General features: G+C 42.8%; 2 protein-coding genes across 2 annotated transcripts; one reads left to right on the forward strand and one right to left on the reverse strand.

The window, feature by feature from the left end:
- Nucleotides 1–1,266: 1,266 nt before the first annotated feature.
- Nucleotides 1,267–6,332, forward strand: LOC122773032 (F-box only protein 40). Its single transcript, XM_044031400.1, has 4 exons — nt 1,267–1,316; nt 1,569–1,601; nt 1,725–3,569; nt 5,473–6,332. Exons 2-4 carry the CDS (start codon nt 1,599–1,601, stop codon nt 5,653–5,655), a joined length of 2,031 nt encoding a protein of 676 aa, XP_043887335.1. The 5' UTR covers nt 1,267–1,316; nt 1,569–1,598; the 3' UTR covers nt 5,656–6,332.
- A 4-nt stretch (nt 6,333–6,336) lies between these two features.
- On the reverse strand, nt 6,337–8,890 carry ttc36 (tetratricopeptide repeat domain 36). Its single transcript, XM_044031401.1, has 3 exons — nt 8,676–8,890; nt 8,258–8,446; nt 6,337–6,722 (listed from the first exon to the last, which is right to left on the reverse strand). The coding sequence occupies exons 1-3, from the start codon at nt 8,779–8,781 to the stop codon at nt 6,454–6,456; spliced, it is 564 nt and encodes a 187-aa protein (XP_043887336.1). The 5' UTR covers nt 8,782–8,890; the 3' UTR covers nt 6,337–6,453.
- Nucleotides 8,891–21,779: the final 12,889 nt, after the last annotated feature.

Genomic DNA, 21,779 nt, shown 5'->3' on the forward strand with positions numbered 1-21,779 from the left:
TCAAACAGTGGCGAGAAGTCAAACGCTTTCGAGTTTGCATGTTTTCCTTATGTGTGTGTGTGTGGCTTTTCTCCAGGTTCTCTGGCTTCCTCCCAAAGTCCAAAAACAATCGGTCAAAAATGGATGGATGGATGGATTATTTCACATATTTTTATCCCATAACAGGGATGCTTCATGTGACCAAACACAACACCAGCTCTGAGGGAAAAGTAACGTGTTCCAAACAATGGTCTTGCCACAGCGACAGTGACCGGATGCACAAAATTTGCCTCACAACAGTTTCTATATTTAACTGATTATAACTTAAGAGAAATACGTCTGAGCCCTGCAATGTCTCAGTTTTTTTGGTTCATAATCAACCGCACATACATCAGGTGACTTTGAATTGACCCAAAATCAAAATCAAAGACGGGGGGTGGGAGGATAAACCATGTTTTAAAATTTCTCTTGGCACAAACCGCTCGAGCTGGAAAAAGGTTGAGTTTTTCTAAAGTGTGTGACTGACATCCAGTGGAGGACACTGATAATAACAGCTTTTAACACTGTGTAACCAAAACACTGTACCGTGTAAATGATCAGTCATAATAAAGCTTATAAATGTCACCAATGGAAAGAAATTAAAGCGATACCATCTTGAAGTTGTATTTCATAAAGCACTTTTATTTTGAGGATTATATACATATATAGTGCTTAACAAATGTGTTAGAATACCACCAATGTAAAGTTTATGTCACAGCTGCCCGAAAATAACAACATTGATAATCATCAAAATCATTTTTGTTGTTTAATGCACCACTACATGTACAAGCTCTTTCACCAAAATTATATTTTTAATGCTGAAAAACAATTATTATTGTAATCCATGAATATTGAAATTAACCTTTAGTCAAGCACATTATTATTTATCGATTGATTAAGTTATTAATTTGCATTCCTGAGCAGAAAGAATGGTTTTAGTGGTTGAATGTTGAGTAAGTGAGAAGAAAATTTTAGGTTTCAGACAAGTTTTTGAAAGATTTCTAAATGTTTTTATGAAGACGACGACGTGTCACGCCGCACTGCCGCTGCTGTTAAACTGTTGAGACCCTAAATCACCTGCTATTATCAGCAGCCTCTCACAGTGAAGTGAGGCTGTAACTTGACCTTGGCTCTTAATGGCTGTGTGTGTGTGTGTGTGTGTGTGTGTGACAATAGTGCCCCCGTCCCACTGGCCTGTCTGCCCCCGCTGCTGTGTCTATTTATAATGTCCAGACACAGTGCAGAGGTTATTCAGAGGTGCCAGCAAATGCAAGGTGACAGGCACAGAGGAACAAAGGGTGAGAAATTGTACTGTTATTGTCCCTGTTGTTGACTTTATTTCATCAAACTAAACAAGATTTTTGGCTAAAATTTAATAAATTTTCTTTTTAAGACTTTGTAGAGTGTATTTAATTATTATTATTATTATTATTGATAATAATAATAATAATAATAACAATAGCATATGACAATATTCTTTACTGTTTTGTTCTGACCTTTTTTTATAAAGTTTGTGCAGGTCTAACTATTTGTTACATGAAACTTTTCAGATGATCACTTTTTCCTCTCGGTGAACGACAATGGTGAGTGCATTTATTTACATTCTTTGGAATCTGCATTTAACTTGAACGGAAATTGAGATGAACTCATTGTATTTTCTAACAAAGCATCTGTTTTACTTTGCTTTATGGTTTTCATCTGTGAAGGTGAAGAACAGAAAGATGCCGGTGGGGCGTCACGAGCATTGTGACAAGTGCTACAATGCTCACTGTAGAGCCCCGATGCAGAGTTCAGTTTCATGCTCGGTTGTCAAATGTCCCAAGAACTGCGGCTTCACCTTCCATCTGTGCAAGCAAGACGAGCATCAGCTTCTCTGTCCTAATGAGACAGTCCCCTGCCTCAATGTCATCTACGGATGCCCTCTCTTGATGCTGCGCCACAGACGGGCGAAGCACCTAGAGGTCTGTCCTGCCAGTGTAGTCTGCTGCTCCCAGGAGTGGAACCGCTGGCCGGTTTCTGAAAAGGATCTGACCTTTTACAGAAATGTCTCCGAAACCTGTCAGACAGCGCCGCACCTTGACGTTGCTGCGGCTCTGAGGGACCAAGACGTGCTGTTTCGATCCATAAAAATGAAGAATATTTTCCCGGAGCTGATGAAGCAGGAGCCCGTCCTCCAGGAAAAGGTTTCCGAGGTTAACCGTGCTGCAGAGGAAACAGCCTGTTCTTCCGATAGGAGCAGCACAGAGACAGAAGAAAATGAAGTCATCCAAGAGGAGAGGGCCTCTGCAATGAGCGTTCAGGACTACGCTTCCTGGGAGAAAATATTTACAAAAGAGATGGGAGGATGCAAGGAGACTGTCAAGAACATGAATACGAGGGAAGGAAGGGGAAAGAAGAGGGAGGATCAGGAAACAGCAAACTGTCAGGAAGCGAGAAGAAACTCACAACTGAATCACGAGAACTCTGCTGCTGCTTCAAGCACGGATGGTGCAACTGGCCTCGCGCCATGGCAAGACGGGGTCCTGGAGAGGTTAGGCAGAGAAGTAAACATTGCAGATTACAACATGTATCTGGTGCACCATGGAGCCATGTTGATTAACTTCGGCCAACTTGCAGCCTGCACCCCAAAAGAGAAGGATTTCGTTTATGGGAGTTTGGAGCCCATCGAGGTTCAAACCGTCCGCACGTTCAACGTTCCGACCAGCTACAGAGCCAAGCGCATTTTCCTGAAGGACCCAGCAAACAAAGCCAAGACCGAACACAAGAGCGTGGACACTGGAGACTTGGACTCATTAGTTCCCGTGCTCCCAAAGAGCGATGAGGTTAGTGCCACACTCCTGTGCTCCCTGGAGAAGGAACTCAAAGGACATTTAATCTCAGAGAGCACGAGCGTAGACGGTATTTATGTAGACGTAGGAACACAAACGTACGACTTTAGCTCGGCTCCCTTTGAATCAGACGCGTCCCTCGCCGACGTCATTGCCGACAAACCCCCGTGTCTTTACATGCACGTCGAAGCAGAATCTGTCACGAGAAGACACAACCGGACAAGCTCTGCCTTCAGCTACATGTGTGGCCACTTCTTTCGCCGCGACGAGTACCGCTCTCATTTCAAGAATGTGCACTCTGACATACAGGCCTCGCTTAGCGGCTGGCTGCAACAACGCTGCCCCTTAGCATACCTCGGCTGTACTTTCACCCAGACAAGGCTGCAGCCTGCGAGGCACCCAGCGGCAATTAAGTTCTGCCCACATGTCAGCACCTTCGTCCTCCAGCCACAAGTGCCCTCGTCCCTCTGCGAAGGCGGGAAAGCCTCGAGCCCTCGGAGAAGAGGTGCATGTGATCTGGATCCGCTGGGCGCGCTGCCCGTGGAGGTTCTCCAGCATATTGCCGCTTACCTGGACAGTTTTACATTGTCTCAGCTGTCACAGGTCTCCCACCTGATGAGGGATCTGTGTGCCACTCTGTTGCAAGAGAGAGGGATGGTGTCTCTCAAGTGGAAGAAGAAGACGTACTCCCACGGGGGAAGCTCTTGGAAATGTCGAAAGAAAGCAAGTATCCTTGAGATTTTTATGTCTCCAAAGACAGGGTTTTATTTTGCACAAACCACTTATATTTTTTTATAACTATTCCTGGTAATATAATTACTAGAGAAAGCACTCATCTGCAAACATCTGTCAAAGTCGCTCAGTTTCTCAGTGTCAACACAATCAAGTATCTACTAAGTTCTTTCTTTGGCCATAACCTACATTCCCATCTAAGTGTAATATCCATTTGTCCTATATTACATGATGCCACTCACAGGTTAAACAAAAGAAGACAAACACAGTCAAAAGTGTAACCTCCTTGTGGACTTAATTATACTGAATGATTCCATCTCATTTTTGATCTCAACCTTTGTTGTCAGTGAAGGCGGCGTTAAAACAGGCCAGGCTCCCACACTGGTTTCTGTTTAGTATTTGGCAGCTTTCTGTTCACTGTCAGTGGAACATTTCAGTCATTCATGGAGCATGACAGCAGCTGCCGCACTGAAAACACTCTGCAGCCTCCTCTCAGCGGCTCTCTCCACAAACACGGACGTGTCGACAACAGTGGTTGGACTCCTGCTGGAGTTTTCCCTTCACTTTCATTTAAAAAAAAACAAACAAACATGATGTGACACAGAGATAAGGACGTTATTTTTGCACACACACTAATTAGTGGCAGTGAATTTGACCTCTGCATTTAACCCCATCCTTATTATTACACACTAGAAGTGAACACACCGAAGCTGGGGGCAGCACTTATCTACGCCTGGGGAGCAATGGGTTTTGCTAAGGGATTGATAAGCTAAAAACAGAGAAGAAAACTAAGCCAATTGCCAACATTAAAAACAAAACTTTGTCATTGATGGCGGGATTATCTATAGCTGACTTTAAAGAGGAAGAAGAAAAATGGAGGATGGGTGTGGGGGGGGGTCACCCACGGCAGCTGGAATTAAAGCAGATATGCTTTGTCTTCATTACACCGCTAAGTCAGACCTTTAGACCCCGCGGATCAGACCATTAGGCCACGACGACGCCTGCTGGTCTTGCGGTCTGAGCCCCTGCACAGTTGCAGATGGACGCTGCAGCTGCAGCAGCTGCCTGAACGTTCGGAGACGACGACTTTAATCATGTCTGCAGGGATTACGAGACTTGTTTAAGGTTGAAACATTCAAGGGATCGGCACTGTCGACTTAAGCTGCGTGGCCATTTATAATTCATGATTCTGGTGTAGCAGCACATCTCGACATGAAAAATGTCACGCGTGCTTGTGTTTCTTTAAACTGCAGATTCAGAATGTAACAAGAAGAGACTGAAGTTTTAGTTTTTAAATGTAAAAAGAGTTCAAATGTTAATGTGATTAACTAAGTTCCAATAATTGTCATTGTTTATTCCTCAAGTTACTTTTTATCTGTTTTATCTCTAGATATTCCACAGACACGCAAATAACAATACAACATGGGGTGGAAAACAACAACACTACACACTATATATAAACACGTGTTGTTGTGTATTCTTACATTTGCTATTTCGGTCCTGCAGTGATTACAGGACACAGAGCATGCTGACGACATCAGGAATGAAGAATGGCCTGAGGCTTTTGCTGCCAGTAAACACAGCGCCGCAGTAACAAGTCAGATGTGTGATCATTCATGGGAGCACAGCATTGATAAAGGCTGTGTGGGTGACAGCTGGGTATTTGCTGCCCCCCTCCGATGAGGGGGCATCATTTGAATAAATCTATAATGGATGAAACTAGAAATAACAACATGCCCTGACATGTGATAAAAATACTCCGTGATCTAGATTCCACGGATATTAAAAATACATCCATCCTCATGGCCGTACAGCTGCAGCACAACTGACTGATGCCCTGACAGCAGCCTCCTACACCTACTCCAACTCTTGTCTCTTGGTTTTTTTTTTGCAGGTTTGGGAGTTCAGCTCTTTGTTCTCCTCTGTGGACAGATGGAGCCTCGGCAACACTCCCTCCATGTCAGAACACCTGAAATGCTGCTCCTTCTACCGGAGGGAGGAGCGCACTGAGCCGGTGGTGTTACCCTGCCTGGGAGAGGTCAGAGACAAACACGGAGAAGTGAGGCATGAGAGATAATGCACAGAGCTCAGTGGGCGCGAAACGAACCACTCTGATGTGATACAGCATGAAAGTGCATGTAAAGCCTCCACATACAGTTATCCAGCTGCTGATGGAAACAGATGAGAGTTTAGGGCTGTGTTTGTGCTGAAGCCCCTGCAGGCACATGATGCATGTGTGCAGATTTTTATTGTGGCATGAAATGCAATTATAATATTATGTGATGTTCACGACTGTTCCGTAAGATCTTCACAAATAATTTTCCCCCTGCAATGAGAAAGAATGTTTCAAGATTGATGTGGAGTTTATTAAGACAATTCTATTTCGATTTTCCCTTAAGGAGTTTAAAATTAGAGTTTGATAGCTGCTCCTAATGTGTGTGTCATGTGTCGTTATTTCCACTTGATTTCAGTCTTGTGTTAGAGATCGCTCAAGAACAACAGATGTTGTTCATGTTGACTGTTTTCCAGTGTGGTTAGACTGCCATCTGCTGGACAAAAGCTATAGTGTCTCACTCACCGGTGTGGAATGGCGTCACGCCGTAAAACAAGCCTGATATTTGAATGCTGAGCATGTCACATGTCCCACATGTCGTGGGTGACTTAATACAGACTGTAACAGCTTTGTTTCTGATTTAGACTCTGTGATGTGAGTGCGTGTCATTGACATTATAGTGTGTATAATAAAGATGACCCTCAGTTGGCCTGTGTGATTTATTTGCTTGGTGGGATAGAAAGGGCATTGGAGGATAAACAATAACAAAAACACTTTTTTATTAACCTATGATTCTTTACAAAATGATGTGCACGTGATAAATTACTGCATCTCAGACATTTCTGGGTTGCGCAGCTGTTTGATCGCCTGCGACAACATTTTGTTGCACAGGGCCGCGTAAGGGTTAAGAATTACAGCTTGCTGTCGAGCAAATTCGCTCCCAAGCGCTGCCGCTTTCTCAAAGTCCGCTGTGGCTGCATCATCCTGACGGGCCAATCTATGTAAAAGGCCCCTCTGCACCAGCGCCTGACAGGCAGTTTTCCCAGTGCCGCCGCTCAGAGAGATAGCTTGGCCCAGGTCCTGCAGCGCTCCTGGGAGGAGAGAAGAAATCTATGAGGCACATGCATGTCTGGAGAGAGAGGATTTTAAATAATAGTGTGGTCTTGTAGGGGGTTCAATGAATGTCCTGCAACTCTCACTGTCAAGGTGCAGAAGAGGAACATTTTATTGGACTTTTCACATCTAACCCATAACATCAATAAGGAAAGTCTCCAGCACTGATTTAAAAAATGTTAGAGCATTGGCAGTATATGCATTTTGGCCCCAAACACTACAGCTGCAGTTTCTTTACTTCAGCAACAGAGAGATCTATAAACTCAGTTTGCAAGTGTTTCCAAGTCCCACTATATTAATATGGGCTTAGAATAAAGATCTGAGTCCACAAATCAAGATTTCTGGCTTGGTTGGTACACTGGAAGATGACTGTTGTGGTAATGAAAAAGAAAATGTGCATTTAAAGGTAAATACAGGAGCATCACAAATGAAGAGGACCGTGGCAAAGACATCGCAGCGACGAGGCACAAACAAGAAACACGTGGCAGGAGGGAGACTAAATACACAGGTGACGTGATTCATTTAACAAGACACAGGTGGAGCTAATCAGGGCAGGTGATGTGACGACAGGAGTTATAAACACACTGAATGCACTTAAGAGTCCAAAAGTGTCTTCAGGGACAGATCACTGAGCACGTATAGCAAAATAAATACACAGTGTGACCATCGAGCAGATCATTTTCTCAGATCTTTGACCTCATCTCACCACCTCTTCTGTCATCACATGAACACAGTTCCGCCCACCTTCCCCGCCCCTCTCCCCCTCCTTGTTGTTTTGGACCTGTGGGCAGTTCATTCAGGTCATTTGTGATTTGTGATGAACAACGTCTGGCGCCAGTTCAGTGACAAATTCAAAAAACACCACCTAAAGTTAGAAGCTCTACATTAAGCAACAGAGCACGTGAATACTGAGCTCATGGCGTGACTGACAGAGCGCTCGGGATTGTTCGAGAAATAGTTGAACGTGGATGTGAGCACACACCAGAGTTCAGTACCGTAGTTATTCTTACAAAATCTATGTATTAGTTTCATGTTGGGGGGTTGTTCTTATAAAAATAAACACACATTTTCATGTTATCTTTCATTTTAGTATAGTTATTCAAGTAAAGTAAATGTTTTTTAAGCTGTCTTTTGTCATCTTCTTGTATTTTATGGCAGGTATAGCAACCACACTTTTGTACGTACATAGAAGAAAACAAACTGTGTATAGCAACAGTTGATTCTCATATGCTGGCCATTCAATACTAAGATTTTTGGGAAGGAGCCAGTCTGTCCTAAGCCCCTCCCAAAGACAAAGAACTGAATAAAAAGAAGCGCACACGTCTTTCTTTCTATACATTCAGAGTACGAAACCCTGCCAGTGTTGAGTCAAACTGAAGCTGAGAGAACTGTAGAGTGACACCGTTGGACAGACAAATCACTGATACACAGCGAACACGCTGCGTGTATAGTACGTGTCGCCACGACATCCTGTCTATGAGAAGAGCTGTGCTTGAACCTAAGGCATGTTTACCTGCTGTGTCCCCCAGCAGCCGCAGAGCCTGTGCCCGGTTGTTATAGGCTGAGGCTCGCTGGGGCAGGATCTGGATTGCCTGGCTGAACAGTTGAAGTGCGGCTTGCAAATCCCCAGCCTCGGCGGCAGAGACTCCCTGCAACTCCAACTCTTTCACTTGCTTCAGCAACTCTGCGTCAAAGCCACTCTCTGGCAGGGGGAGATAAACAGGTTGAAAACTGCTCAAACTCAACTGACAGCTACCATGGCAAAGAAAACACAGAAATGTCACACAGGACTCAGCCTGGATTAAAATGTCGTTTCTTTTTAGTCCAGGAATGGAATGGGTTCAAATGAGCCCAATATGCTATGAAATGATAAAAATACAAAGCTGCGAGATGATACATGGAGACACATCAAGTAAGAGGCTCATGCTCACCATCATCAATTAATTCCTCCTCTTGGTTTAGGCCAGGGACATCTCCAAAGGGGGAGGTGGGACTGAATATTGCCCGGAGCACAGCTCTGTCATGTTCTGAGGCCATCTCAAAAGCGTCTGCAATGAAAGCGACGGGAGGGACAAACAGGAGGAAAAATCCAAAACAGCAGAATTACAGCTGGGTGGAGAATTCCTCTTCTCCCCAAAATCTGCCATGTCCAGCAGCCAATCAAAGAGGGGGGCGTAGGCAGCGTTGGACTTTGAGCCCATGTGTTTCTGGTTAACTCAGAAATGCGGCGAACATTGTGCTCTACTGCAACTGTAATGTGAGAAGACACAGAGCGGACGTTTTGTCAGGGATTATTATATCTGGGAACCTCAGCTCAGTTATCACTAGATGCCAAAAACGTTTAGTTGTTCAATTAAAAAAAAAAACATTGATCCCTATGGGGGAATTTGGACGTTTCAGTCACTCAAGTACATAATAAATACAGGTTAAAGTAAGAAAAGGGGTAAAAAAGAATAAATAAGCATACTGTGCTTAGCAGATGCACATATTGTAACAATTTATTTATAAATATAGTTATAACATAGCAATGGTTATGTATATATACAGTACTTCCCTTTTTTATCTTGCTTTCTGTCCCTGCTGCTCCACCAGGTGTCCTCAGACTTTACCTGGCTTGCCGCTCATCACTTCCTCTCCCCCCTTCCCAATTTAGTTTTATGTCACCTGTTCCCTTAAAACTGCTGCCATTACACTGTGTTATCAGTACATCTTGCATATTTGCTCAGTTTTTCTTAAATTCACGGAAACGTGTGTCTTCACTGATGTTAAATGCAAAGATGTATTCTCGGCACGGGGTGTAGACAATGGACATTTCATAATGAATCGTCTGAAATAGCCTTCAACTGCATCTGCTGAATTACAGAGTGACGCGCATTGACAGCTTATATCCGTAAGACCTTGATGATTAGGAATCCTTAATGACACCACACATTCTTTAACGGTCATTGTTCTGTTACGCCATTTTGCACTTATAGACTTGGTTTGCCGTCCAAAATGAGTGCGTGTTTCATGTACAGAGAGAATTAAAGTTCAGGCTTTTAAGAGCGATTCTAATAAAACTTTATACATTTGAGAATAAAAAAAAAAACTTAGTCGTAGAGACAGTTCTTAGAAGACAGCGTTGCATAAAGAGATGGTAAATTATTCCTCTGATCCTTCTCTTTTGCTTTAAGTGAAACGTTGGATGGCTTTATCTCTTTGGGCCTGAGAAATTGTTTAAATGAAACCATCTGGGCTAAACGCGCTCATCTTATACAGTGATATATGTTGCAGTGATTGTGTTCTCTGCATTACAATTCATGAAATGCCGGTTAAAACATGTGCAGCATTGCGGGGCGTGTTTTCCTTGTATGTGCACATCCTATCGTTTCCCATGTGGCATTAATCCAGTCCTGCTTTTGTTTGACATCAAGTTATGATTCACGGCTAGAATACGGCGCCTGCTTTTCCTGCAAAGTTGTAAATCGGAAAGGGGAAAAACAAGAAGTGTCTCCTCCTTGCATCCGACAGTTAGAGGTGGGTAACAGCAGATAGCATCCCGACAAATAAGGGCAGGTGACTTGACTACAGAGTGTGGTGGATCAGGACGGCACGGGTGGACATGGACACACTGCAGTTTGCCGTAGTCCTTGTTGGTGTTCAGAGAGACTCCAGCGAATGTGTGTAAGTGAGGCACAGAAATGAAAATGTTCCAGCTCACAGCCTTTTTCAATTGTTACCAATTATTGACAGCAGTGATCTGGAACAACAGAGAGCTCATGGTGGTGGCGCAGACTCATGGGACTTTTTTTTTTAAAAGGACAAGGTCCATGTGAAGTTGAAAAGGTTGCTGTCCCCGGGTTGTTATTAATGGAGGATTTGTGGTTGGTTTTTAAGTCCATATTTTGGGGGATGTTGCTGTTCATGATGTGTAGGACAGAATGACACGTTTTAAAGTAGTACCTAACGACTAAGTGTACATTATAGTGTTAATGTAACACCTATATGCTGATAATGCATTTATCTTCGCGAGGGAGCTAAAATATTCATTTGGAACAGGATGTAAGGCAAAGGGAAGGCGTTTGAAGTGGAGCCCTTTTTCTCACGGCAAACTCCCTGTGTCTGAAGTAAGAGATGTTTTCATGATGAAAGCTGTCTCGCATACTTAGGTATACAGTGAAACTGGGAGTTTCACAATGAAGCGGACTGATTACAAGGAATTCATAATCCCCCAACTTCAAATAAAACAACTAATGAGATGGAAATGTCAGGCTAAAAACCGGAGAGGTAAAGACATGATCACTCAATCTGAAAAAGCGGCTTTAGATGTTTTAATTATCTATCAGTTACATTTTTTTTCAACATTAGATCATTTTTTATAGAGCAGGGCCGTTGGAAAAAGGTGGACAATTGTTTGGGCCCTAAGATAAAAGGGCCTCCGTATATCATAGGGGCCAATATGGTGTACATAGACAAACTAAGGACATCTATCCATTGCAAGTATGTAGATGCCTGACTATCAGCGTTTGGACGTTTTAAAAGTGGCTCATCCCACTGGTGTGCACTAGCTTTATCATCTAGTTTCCTATCAATGGGAAAAATAATTTGTGTTATGTCCCACAGCTTGAAGCAATATACGTATTTAAGCGACCAAACCCCAAATCAACTGAGAAAAAAAAAGAAAAAAAAAAGATCTTTGTCAGATTCTGGCATTTGTGAAGCGAGACGTAATGATTCCGTAGTTATGACGCTTGTAAATTAATAATCTCAGCACTTGCCTATGTGTTGCTACATGACTGACGCTCATGCAGTCAGATACTGTAAAAATGCTGAATAACTTCACACTTCCCTTCATCCATTTTAAAACAGTGAAACTATATTTTTAAAAAAAGAAATTGCTGAATAACTTCACACTATCGTCAATCCATTTTGTTAAAAATGCTTTATTTGTTACACAGAGTGAGTGTTTGCGAAACCCACACTTAAGAGACTCATTTAGGGGGAAAATTATAAGCCTTAACGACACCTGCTTGACTAATGCTGCGGATGCTGCAGGTTTAAAGTACCTAATTTTACCATCTCCTGCTGCACTGCTCCGGCGCTGTCTTCTGTGGCTATTCTGACATCTAATTTAACTGCCAGAGGAAAAAATCTGATCTGGAAAAGTATACTGTCTTTAGGTTTTTAATTGCTTTTTTTTTATTTATTTGTAAACCCTTGAATCATTTATTTGCCCGAATGATAAAATATCCAAGAGGATTAAGGGAAAGAAATGCTTCTTGATTTGCTGGGAGAAGAGAAGTTTTCTCTTTTGCCACTTGAGAGAGCTCTTGCTGCTTTTATTTCCGCCAGACTCCACGCTCCTCCCCCTCCCTCCCCATTCACCAAAGTCAGAACAGACGGTTTGATCCTTGCAGAACTCCCATTTTCCACAGGGTAATAAGAGTTAAAGAGTGAGGGCCCGGCTCTCATGTTCATGGTCACTCGAAAAAGCCACAGATTTTCTGGCAACGGCACAGTGTGTGTGTCCCCCAAGGCCTCCGCTATAGTGCAAAAGTGGAGAAGCAATTGTGTGAGGATTATCAGTCTCCTATTACTGAAAATGTCACTGCATCAGCACCACTCAACCTGATTATGTCAATGGGGAGAAACACACTGGCCGTGTTTATAGACTTTCAAAAACCAAGCGGCTGAGAGGATGGAGTCTGCTCGGGCCAAAAGGGAAATAAAGAGATAATCAAAAAACACTGACCTTCCGTGGCGGTGCTGCTGTAAAAGCTAATAACAACATAAAGCAATGAAGACACCCTGTGTATTTCCTCTGAGCAATTATAAAGACAAAAGACAGATTAAATCTGACTGCAGCAGCATTGTTGTATTAACTGAACGAGACAGCGGTATTAGTCTGAGCTGTTTAGAAAACGGGACGGACGTTTCTTCGCGTCTAAGCTCCTCGCGGACCTTCATGAACGCACCAGAGGTCATTTTCGAACTCCAACAAGTCTCTTCAGTAAAAAATTTAAAGGAACACACTTTGCAATAGAAGTGTTTGACTTTTCTTTCTCTATCTCGGGATTGTCCCTTTGCTTCATAACATGGATTTAGATCATCAAAATTCATCTGGGCTTCAGCTTCGCTCAACCACTGTCTGTGAATCTGACATCAAAGCTTGTGCCCTATAATCCCGGCGCCCTGTCGAGGTAAACAGACGTCCGTGTGTCGATACCTGACCTGTTCTGATGACAAAGAACTACGCCCATGCAGTGCAGGGGACTTCTGAGCTGGATTAAGACAGATTAATCTGCTCTGTGGAGACTGCAGAGGTGCCAGGGGTTAAGGAAATAAACAGTACACGCATTTTATCTTTATATAACACACAAGCTATTTCAATTCCATACATCTGCCGTTGCCATAGACATTAGGAGGCAGTTGCAGAATGATGGTTGAAAACCTTATGTAACATCGTGTGGTTTTTGGTCTGGGAATAGATACAATCGGCATTCACTCGCAAGGCCAGAGGACTCTGTGATACACAGAGACTTTTTATCAGCTCCAACTAGCAGTGATAGAATCATGACACCTGGGTGGGTGCGCTAATTCATTCTGAAACGCTTTATTTTGACAGTCTAGTCGCTGAGTCTGCAGCCCTTTCAAGTGCGACGTTCAAGCGGTGATATAAAATGATTGCGCTGTCGTCCATGCTGGTTGTTTATGGCACATTTGTAACATCCACCATGACTCAGCCCGAGGAAAATAAAGGTGTTATGCCCCAGTCTAGGGGGCCTAGGACATAACTTGATAAGGCCTCATCTTCCCCAAGTCCCAAGTGACCACAAACGATTTTTAGCGTTGTTGGTTCACAAAAAGAATGATTTATTTACAAAAGGAAGATAAATGACTACAAAAATGGTTTAACTGAGGTCTAGGCTTCAGGGTGGACTAAGGCCAAAATAACAAACAAAAAGGTCCCTGTCTAGAAAACAATAAATCTTACCTAATCAATCCGAACCAAACCAAATGACAGGAACTTACTTACCTCCCTACCTACCTAAGACAAAATTATGGTGGAAGTGTGGCCGGTTGGGAGAAGAGGAGGATGAGGAAGTGTGTGTCGCCATCTGCCATGCTGTTCTTGCCCCCCGTCGTCCACCATCTTGGCTCGTTATGTACCAGGTGGTAATCAAGTGCAGCCAATCGAGCGGCAGGGCCCAAAACCAGTCCACCAATCCTGGCACGGCTAGGACACACAGCAATTTACCTAGGAAATTGACAGAAAAATCACAGGGCACACACACAAAGCACACACACACAGCAACATAACGACGACAGTCGTAACAAAAGGAAAGGCAAACAGGCGACGGAGGAGTCCAGTGGTTCAATGTGTAAAGGTCCAGTGTGTGACAATTAGTGACATCTCAATACCAGAAAGGATTTCAGCTTTCCCCTTTAAAATCACAAAACAAACACTTGCTGATGTGTCCACGACGGAGGCCTCCACACAGTGAGGTCCATTTTCATGAAAGGTTCACTCGTGTCATTTGCATACAAAACAAATAGTATTTCAAAGCTGTTATTGCCTCATCATCTTCCATCGAACCTCAAAGCCGATGCCCTTCAGGAGATGCTCCACTCACTCATTACCATAAACCAGCGTCATCGGGAAAACGTCCTTCATTCACTGAATGCACAGAGACTGTTTCCATGGTGTTCTACTTCCTGCCGGGGTTATTTTTTAAACGCCCTGTCTGTCATAAGTCTCAGTTAATTATGTTTTTTTCTTTTTTCACTTTCATTGGTGGATCGCAGAAACCGCTCGATTGGAAAGCAGCACATGTACAGTAGAGTGCGCCGGCTTCGCACTGCAACAGGTCACGAGTTTGTACTTGATATCACATTTATTGACATTTTTGCGAAGTCGTAAACAACTTTTATGGCAGCCCATGTGGAAGAATGTGGAAAAGCTCGGTCGGGGCTGACGGTTAAGCAAGGCTGAATGTGGCAAGGCCGTCAGGCGCCACAAATGTCTCCCATGTGGTGAGATAAATCAACACCAATCTCATCGCAGTTTCCTATAGCTCGCATTGTTGTTGGGCTGCATATGAATGTCATTTTAATTCCAAAGGAAAATCAACATGATAGCGTTTATGTGTAATAACACCACTGATCCCCGGTGTGAGCGGCTATCAGGCAGCAAATTTCCATCCCTGCCAGATGACGGTTCACTGATGAGTCCGCTGTGCCGCAGCCTGTTATCGCACCACGCTCTGGGGGGAAGTTCTTGTTACCCCCTAAAAGAAAATGAATGGGAACAAACATCCGAGCTCTCCACCCTCAACAGTTAGCGCCCCGTTTGCAACGATCCATCAGGATTCCCAAAAGATGGACAACGCCGTTTTTAGAGCTGTGGCCTTTTACTCTTTATGATCGGCTCATCCGAAATTTATTGGCTTGCTGTCATGAATTTATGTTACAATTTATAGTTACGGTGAGACGCCGCGCTGCAGATGGATATACAACCTGGATCAGGTCGCACGACCGCGCAACAACAATATGATTCGTAATACGTGACATAATAGGTTTTTTTTAAGCTGTCGCCACAATGCTTCCCCTCCGGGCTTGCGCTGCACGAGCGTTGGCACGAATGCAATTCTTATATAAGGCACACGTTTGATTCCAAACTTCACAGGAGTTCAGTCAAACAAGCTTCACCTAATTTCAGTCAAAAAATAGACACCGGGAATATTTCCCGCAGCCTGAACATGAATGACGTTATACGTGTTAACAACCAGACAACACAAAAGACATAAAACAAGCAGAGCCAAGATGGTGTCTGTCTCAGGAGCCGCTCTGTTTTTTCAAGAACATGACAACAGCTTGAATCGGCTTCGGCTCGCACACAAACAAAATCCTCTCTCACTCTTCCACCTATAACAACCATGATTAATGCAATGATTGCATCAACTGAGGCACCGAGGAGCGATAAAAAGAATCAAACCTGATACCGATTTTTGGGGGGGATTTTTGGGTCATCTGGACATGTAAAGTGTAGTGTTTTCCCAAATAATAATGTGGTGGACCGGGCTGGCACTGTCACGGACTGTGAACCGTGGATGATTTATGGTTTACAGGGGGGGATTTAAAGTGAAACAAGCTGCTTTGTTAGAAAGGCTCTGCCACCTCTTACAGGCTAAACAACAACAACGCACTGAAACTGAGGCAAAACTAAAACTAGTGAGGTGAGGATCTATCTTAGGAGTTTTCCCCAGGCTAATGTTCATTTCAGGCCTGCTGGGAATGTTTTGCAGATGGTGCGTACAATTTGATTGTGGGTTTTGAGGGATTGTGTGAATGTGAGCGTTATGGGTGTGTACAGGAGGCGAGGATGAGGGTGGTCTCACTGCAACACTGGGGCTTCTCATACTGTATGCATGCACTAGTTTAAAGGTGCAATCTGAGTGTTTAAGACCAAATTTATAGTCCAATTCTATGTTAAGCTAAAGGACGGAGACATTTCCAGAAATGTTTATTTCTAGTGTCCAGTGTTTTTGTATTTGTTGTAAAACCAGAACAATATCTCTCGGGCCGATCTTATCCGTTGTACCATTTTATCCTTTCTTTAAAAAAAAAAAACACCTGCTGCTTTGTTTTAGCCTGAGAAACCACATTAAGTTGTGATGAGCATTGCAACAATGCTAATCTGAAATTATAAGATGAATATGTTGGAATATCGGTGTTGGAAATGTTAACGACAATCTAAATATACAAGATGGCAAAATGTGAAACAAAGTCCTGTTTTTAGTTATTTTAATCGAGACTTATGTATTTGAATAACTGTTGTGAGCGTCACTAATATCTGGAAAGATTGTCATAATTGAGTGTTTTAATTATTTAGTAATAGCGACAGACTCATGGGAGGACTGGGACTTATTTTTCCCCCCACTTCACACACTGATCTGTACTGTTTCACTTTGTAAAGCCGTCCACTCCCCTCACTGAAGTTCATATGGAGAAAATAAGCGGTTTGGCAATTTTTAGCGTGCCAGAGTTAATGATCCAGCATTGCTCCCATCCGTAAGTTCATATATGCATCAAATCCTCCATTCAGATTTGTGACACAAATTTACCAAATGAGGCAGCTCCTGCAGTGTCCATGAGCTAAACCACAGTTTTTGCTCTTGTACTAGCTTCACTTTACATCCGGAAAAACACAGAGTGTATCGCACATTTGTGGTAATTTCACTCGTGCTGTTGCAGGAAGCCCGAGAATCAGCGTCTTTGTCACCAGAGAGGAAGGTGTTGATAAATTGCTATCTATACATAATGTTCAAAAACGGGCCAAAAAATTGAAATTGAGACAAAGACTCAAACAAATGTTCTTTTAAATATGTTTTATACTGTTTCAATTGTAAATAACTGCCAGATATTGCAAGTTATTCTGGAAAAATGGACAAAAGCACTTACTCACAGGACATTTTCTGGCACTTTTATGGTTAAAATAAGCAAAAAAAAGTCCAGATGGACATTTTGAGGATTAGGTGATAAAGGGATAAAAATCCACAATTTCTTTGTTCCCTTGCCATGTTGTTACTGAGAGTGAGCCTCCGTGTCTAAGTCTGGTTTCTCTGCACTGGTGTGACAGAGTGCTCACAGCACAGTTCCTATGCGTTTGTATGCGACAGTGCCACACTTCAAAAACACCTCAACTATTCCCTTAAAGACCGCCTCCTCGGCTGACGTCCTCTGACTCATTGCAGTTTAACGGTGAACTGTGAGTGAGTGTGGTTCCCATACAATGATTTATTTGAAGCCACCGCCGGAATATTAACTCTGGTCAACACCCCGGCTTTCAGATACAGCACAGGAAGAGAGAGCGCGTGTGTGTGTGTGTGTGAGTGTGAGCTCAGTTGCTATACTTTTTTTGGCTACACTTCAGTTTTGAGTTGGTGAAATTGATCCCGTGACGATGCACCAGTGTGTGCAACCTGCAGGGGATTATAAACTTTGAAGCAGAGTTCTCAAAGAGGAATCTCATATTGTGTGTGTGGGAAAAAATAGAAAATAAATAATAAACCCTCTTAAAATTTGGCAGCAAGGTGGTTCATGTTTATTTCTGGTATGTTGTTTTATCACTGTGCTGGAATTTCTGTAGTTGCAGTTGTTGTTTTTTTTTTTTTTTTGTTATTCCCACGCACTGCATTCGACTTATGTGGGGAAACTAATCTATTCGGGTATAATGTAGGTATTATTGTCGTGCTGCCACACTGTCACTGCGTACCAGTTCTTCCTCAGCTCATCTGACAGCTCTGTCTGGGTTTACTGCAAAGCATGAGTAACACTCCTTTCGCTGCGCTCTGAGCACCAGTTGATGTTTTTGGAGAGTTCTGAGGGCCTCCGTGGTGGCAAGAGGAGAATTTTTGCCGCATGGTGCAAGAACCAACACATAAACATGCGGTGTCAGTTTTTAAACGGCTACATTCAATAGTCTTTTCATTTTATTTTCTGATTTAGTTTGAATTCAACTGTGCTCAATCGTGTCTTCTACCCGACAGATGGCATCAACGGCCATTAACGGATAATTAATACGATTTGTCTCTAACGTATTACAATAAAAAACCGTCCAGAGGTAGAAAAGGCAACAAATATGAAATGCATTTTTTCTCTCTCTCTCTCCGGAAAGCACAAATCCACCCACCATCACATTTCTCATGCATTTTTTAGAGTCAACTATTCTCATGCCAGGATGCACTTGAGAGGGCCTATCTGGTCTTTGTGAGAAGCCATCTGCATGTCTTTAAAGTCATCTATTTAAAAGTTAAATGAGCACATGAATATCCCAGGAGATCGTTTACCTGCAGTGGATGGAAAATAAGATTTTTATGGTGGAGTAGACATTACGCTGCAGCCACAAAGTAGAATGGATAGCCTTGGTCCAAAGCTTATTTAACACTTGATGTAATGCGGCTACATCATTTGAGCAGGCGGAATAACTCATTTGGAAAATGAAAAGTCCCTCGGAGTGATGTGCAAGATCTAATCGGCCGCAATATTGTATGGTTTGTAGATTACTTCTTGTCTGCCAGTTCAGCGGGTGCAAAAATAGTCGGGTGAATATGTCAGACTGGATTGTCTGAAGGGCTAAATGTGATTGTATAAGAGTCTGAATTTTGTTTTGCATGAGGATACTATTCATTTCAAGGAGATATTGTTCATTCTCCATCTCATATGGAAATGCCCCCCTCCCAAAAAAAAAATACAACGTGAAATACAAAATATCAGGGAAAAGCAGCTACTGTGAAATGTGATTTACATTGCTGTTCGCCAGGCTTCTGGATACCACACACACACACACGCACACACACCGAACCACAACAAGCAGATTTGTTGATGCAGTTATGCGCGTTGACCAAAGGATGGAGCCCAAAGACAGAGCGTCTCCGTCCTGCTGCAGGTCACTTCAAGGGATTCTGACAGTGAGGGAGGTTGATGCTCGGAGAGTGAATAAAACATGATGCTTCTCTTTTGCCTACAGCAACACAACAACATCAAGACTTCATTTCATCACTGTCTGGAAAAAGTTGCATTTGATTTTTTTTATTTTTTTTCCCCATTTAATTTTCAACTGTTTTGGGGGCTTACTGCTCATCGCGGGCGCTCGGGTTTTGTTGTGGTATAACTGGCGGCTCCGAGGCATTTTCCGTTAATATAGATCAGCGAGGTTATTAATAGAAACAACATTTAAGGAAAAATTAACTGTTTTATCTTTGGTGACTCATTGCATTCCTATCTGGAGGCTGCAGTGTTCTCATCTGGCTCAGATCTTTTCTGGAGCCGGTCGCCCACTCACAGCTCTCATGTAAATACAGTTGTTTGTCATGGGCTTTAGTTCCAACTGAAGGTTGGAGGCGCTCACCTCGGTCCAGCGCTAATCAACAGAGTGGTGCAACGTCCCACATTATTAACCTTACAGGAGTGAAAGCGTCATAAATAGCTCTGGCTAACACAAAGCTCCTGATTGTACGGACTAATTCTTTGGATATCAGCACTGATTTATGCACGTAAACAAGGAAGCCAGTATTGTGGTCAGATTACACTGCTTTTGCTAAATGACATTACCCAACTGGCCTCTATCTAAGTAAGAGATTTGTGAGATTCGAGTGACTTCCTATGGAGATCAGACTTCGCAGAAGTACATTGAAAACAGGCGTGATGGGATGGAGGGACGGGCTTTGCTGTGTGTGGCATCTTCATCCCTTGAAGTTCACTGGTCTTAAGAGACAAGGTTGCGGTGGATGCTTGGATATCCTGTCTCATCGGGGGTTTCTTTCAACCATGCCCACAAATTTTCCCCAGATCATCAACCATTTACCTAACCATAATTGTTCGGCTTTTACCACCGTCTTTTCCCAACATTTACCAAGTCATTTGGCGTCTTTGTTCTGCTGCGCAAGCTGCCAGATCAGCAGAAGCTATTCCGTCGAATGTCCCCCATCAAAGTGTTGTGGTGTTTCGCTGGCGAGGCAACGTTTTGTTTTGAATTTATCATCAAGTACGGTGTGATTCTTGCTGTATTTCCGTGCTACACGACGGAAGGAAGGAGCGGCTCAGTGGTTTTGCAGTTCATTGTCTTTCTCGTGAGCACCTGGGCTTTTTTTGCTTTTTTTCCTTGAACCCACTTTCCAATCTGCTTCTGAATTCAATACACAGTCCCTCCAGTCACCAGTCTAGTTTTAAAGGTCAGAGAATCTCTGGGAGAAATAGCCATCTGCTTCACAGTTGTCATGTGCATTCTGTTTGGGGATCCAGAGAAAGAGAAAACACAACCCATCATATGCAGAAGAGAGAGTGGTTCACTGCCAAGTTCAAAAACAGAGCTGAGGATCAGTGGATTCACTATTTTGTAATGGGATGTCTTTGACAGTCTGTGCCGTATTAAACAAACAAACAAACAAACAAACAAAAAAACAGTCTTCTGTGGTTCTCATGTACCTCCAGGAAACACTGTTTACACATGAAGCACTCATTAAAGTGGAGATTCTCAGAAGCCGACTACAAATAACTAGTTATATATTATCTTTTAACAACAGAGCTTTTGACAGACCAGGTTAAGGAAATATAAAGCCAAACAAGATAAAAGACAAGAAAACTAACAACAGCATATGATATAATACAGAGGAGAAACATGATATTATTGAATGTGACTCATTGTTTTTTTTTTGCTATTCATTATCATCGACAAGTGAAATTAATTTGAAAACCCAATAGAAGGTGTTCGAATCTGATAATTAACCTCAAATAAAAAACAAAAAAAAAAAGCAAAACTATGCAGTATATGAGATAACAGAAATGTGTTGTCAATGCAACTCAAGTGAGAATTCCATAGCTCAACAGTTCCCTCAGTTCGGTCTGTTCGAGGAAGAGCATGAGGAAAGTTCAGTTTGTGTTTTAGCACTGATCCTGCGATGTGTCTGACAGCTGAGCACAAGAAAAACACTGTCCAGTCTGTCATGAAGGCTGACTCACGCTTGTAGACAGTGCTGTTGTCCTTGAATTCAGGACGTGTGACTCCAATTGGACGGGCATTATCTGCATTCCAACTCAAGTTGGAAATTAGGACCTTTTTTTGTTCAGGTTTTTGCGTAAGATATTAAAATATCACACTAATGCTGCAAAATTGTAAATGAACACCCCAACAGAGCAGCGCTTGTGGATATGTGTGTTTAAAGTCTATTGCGTTAATATATTTAAAGAGACACTGAGTTATCTGCACAAATGTGTTATATTAAACTCCAGGTGTCATTTATATGAAATGTCATCTGTAAGCAGAACATGAGAATCCATTTTGGAACTGCAATCACACTCAACCTTAATGAAGCGGGTTCTGACTCCTGTAGCTTAATGGATACTCAACATGGACTCGACCCATAGTGCAATCAAGTTGCACTCAGAGGTCGTAATTTCCCAGTTATAAGTAATGAGTTTCAATTGGAAGATCCTGTGAAGTTGAAGAAGCTGTCCCGTGTTAACAATTCAAAATGGCAGCTCTGGGCTGAGCGTCA

The sequence above is a fragment of the Solea senegalensis genome, linkage group LG8 (assembly GCF_019176455.1).
Source record: "Solea senegalensis isolate Sse05_10M linkage group LG8, IFAPA_SoseM_1, whole genome shotgun sequence".
NCBI classification, from domain to species: domain Eukaryota; kingdom Metazoa; phylum Chordata; class Actinopteri; order Pleuronectiformes; family Soleidae; genus Solea; species Solea senegalensis.

Coding starts and splice junctions, on each gene's coding strand:
- ttc36 (XM_044031401.1), bottom strand. CDS start 8,781: ATGGCCTCAGAACATGACAGAGCTGTGCTCCGGGCAATATTCAGTCCC. Junction 8,447..8,675: donor GGAGGAATTAATTGATGATG/GTGAGCATGAGC, acceptor TCCCCCTGCCAG/AGAGTGGCTTTGACGCAGAG. Junction 6,723..8,257: donor GCTGCTGGGGGACACAGCAG/GTAAACATGCCT, acceptor CTCTCCTCCCAG/GAGCGCTGCAGGACCTGGGC.
- LOC122773032 (XM_044031400.1), top strand. Junction 3,570..5,472: donor CTTGGAAATGTCGAAAGAAA/GCAAGTATCCTT, acceptor TTTTTTTTGCAG/GTTTGGGAGTTCAGCTCTTT.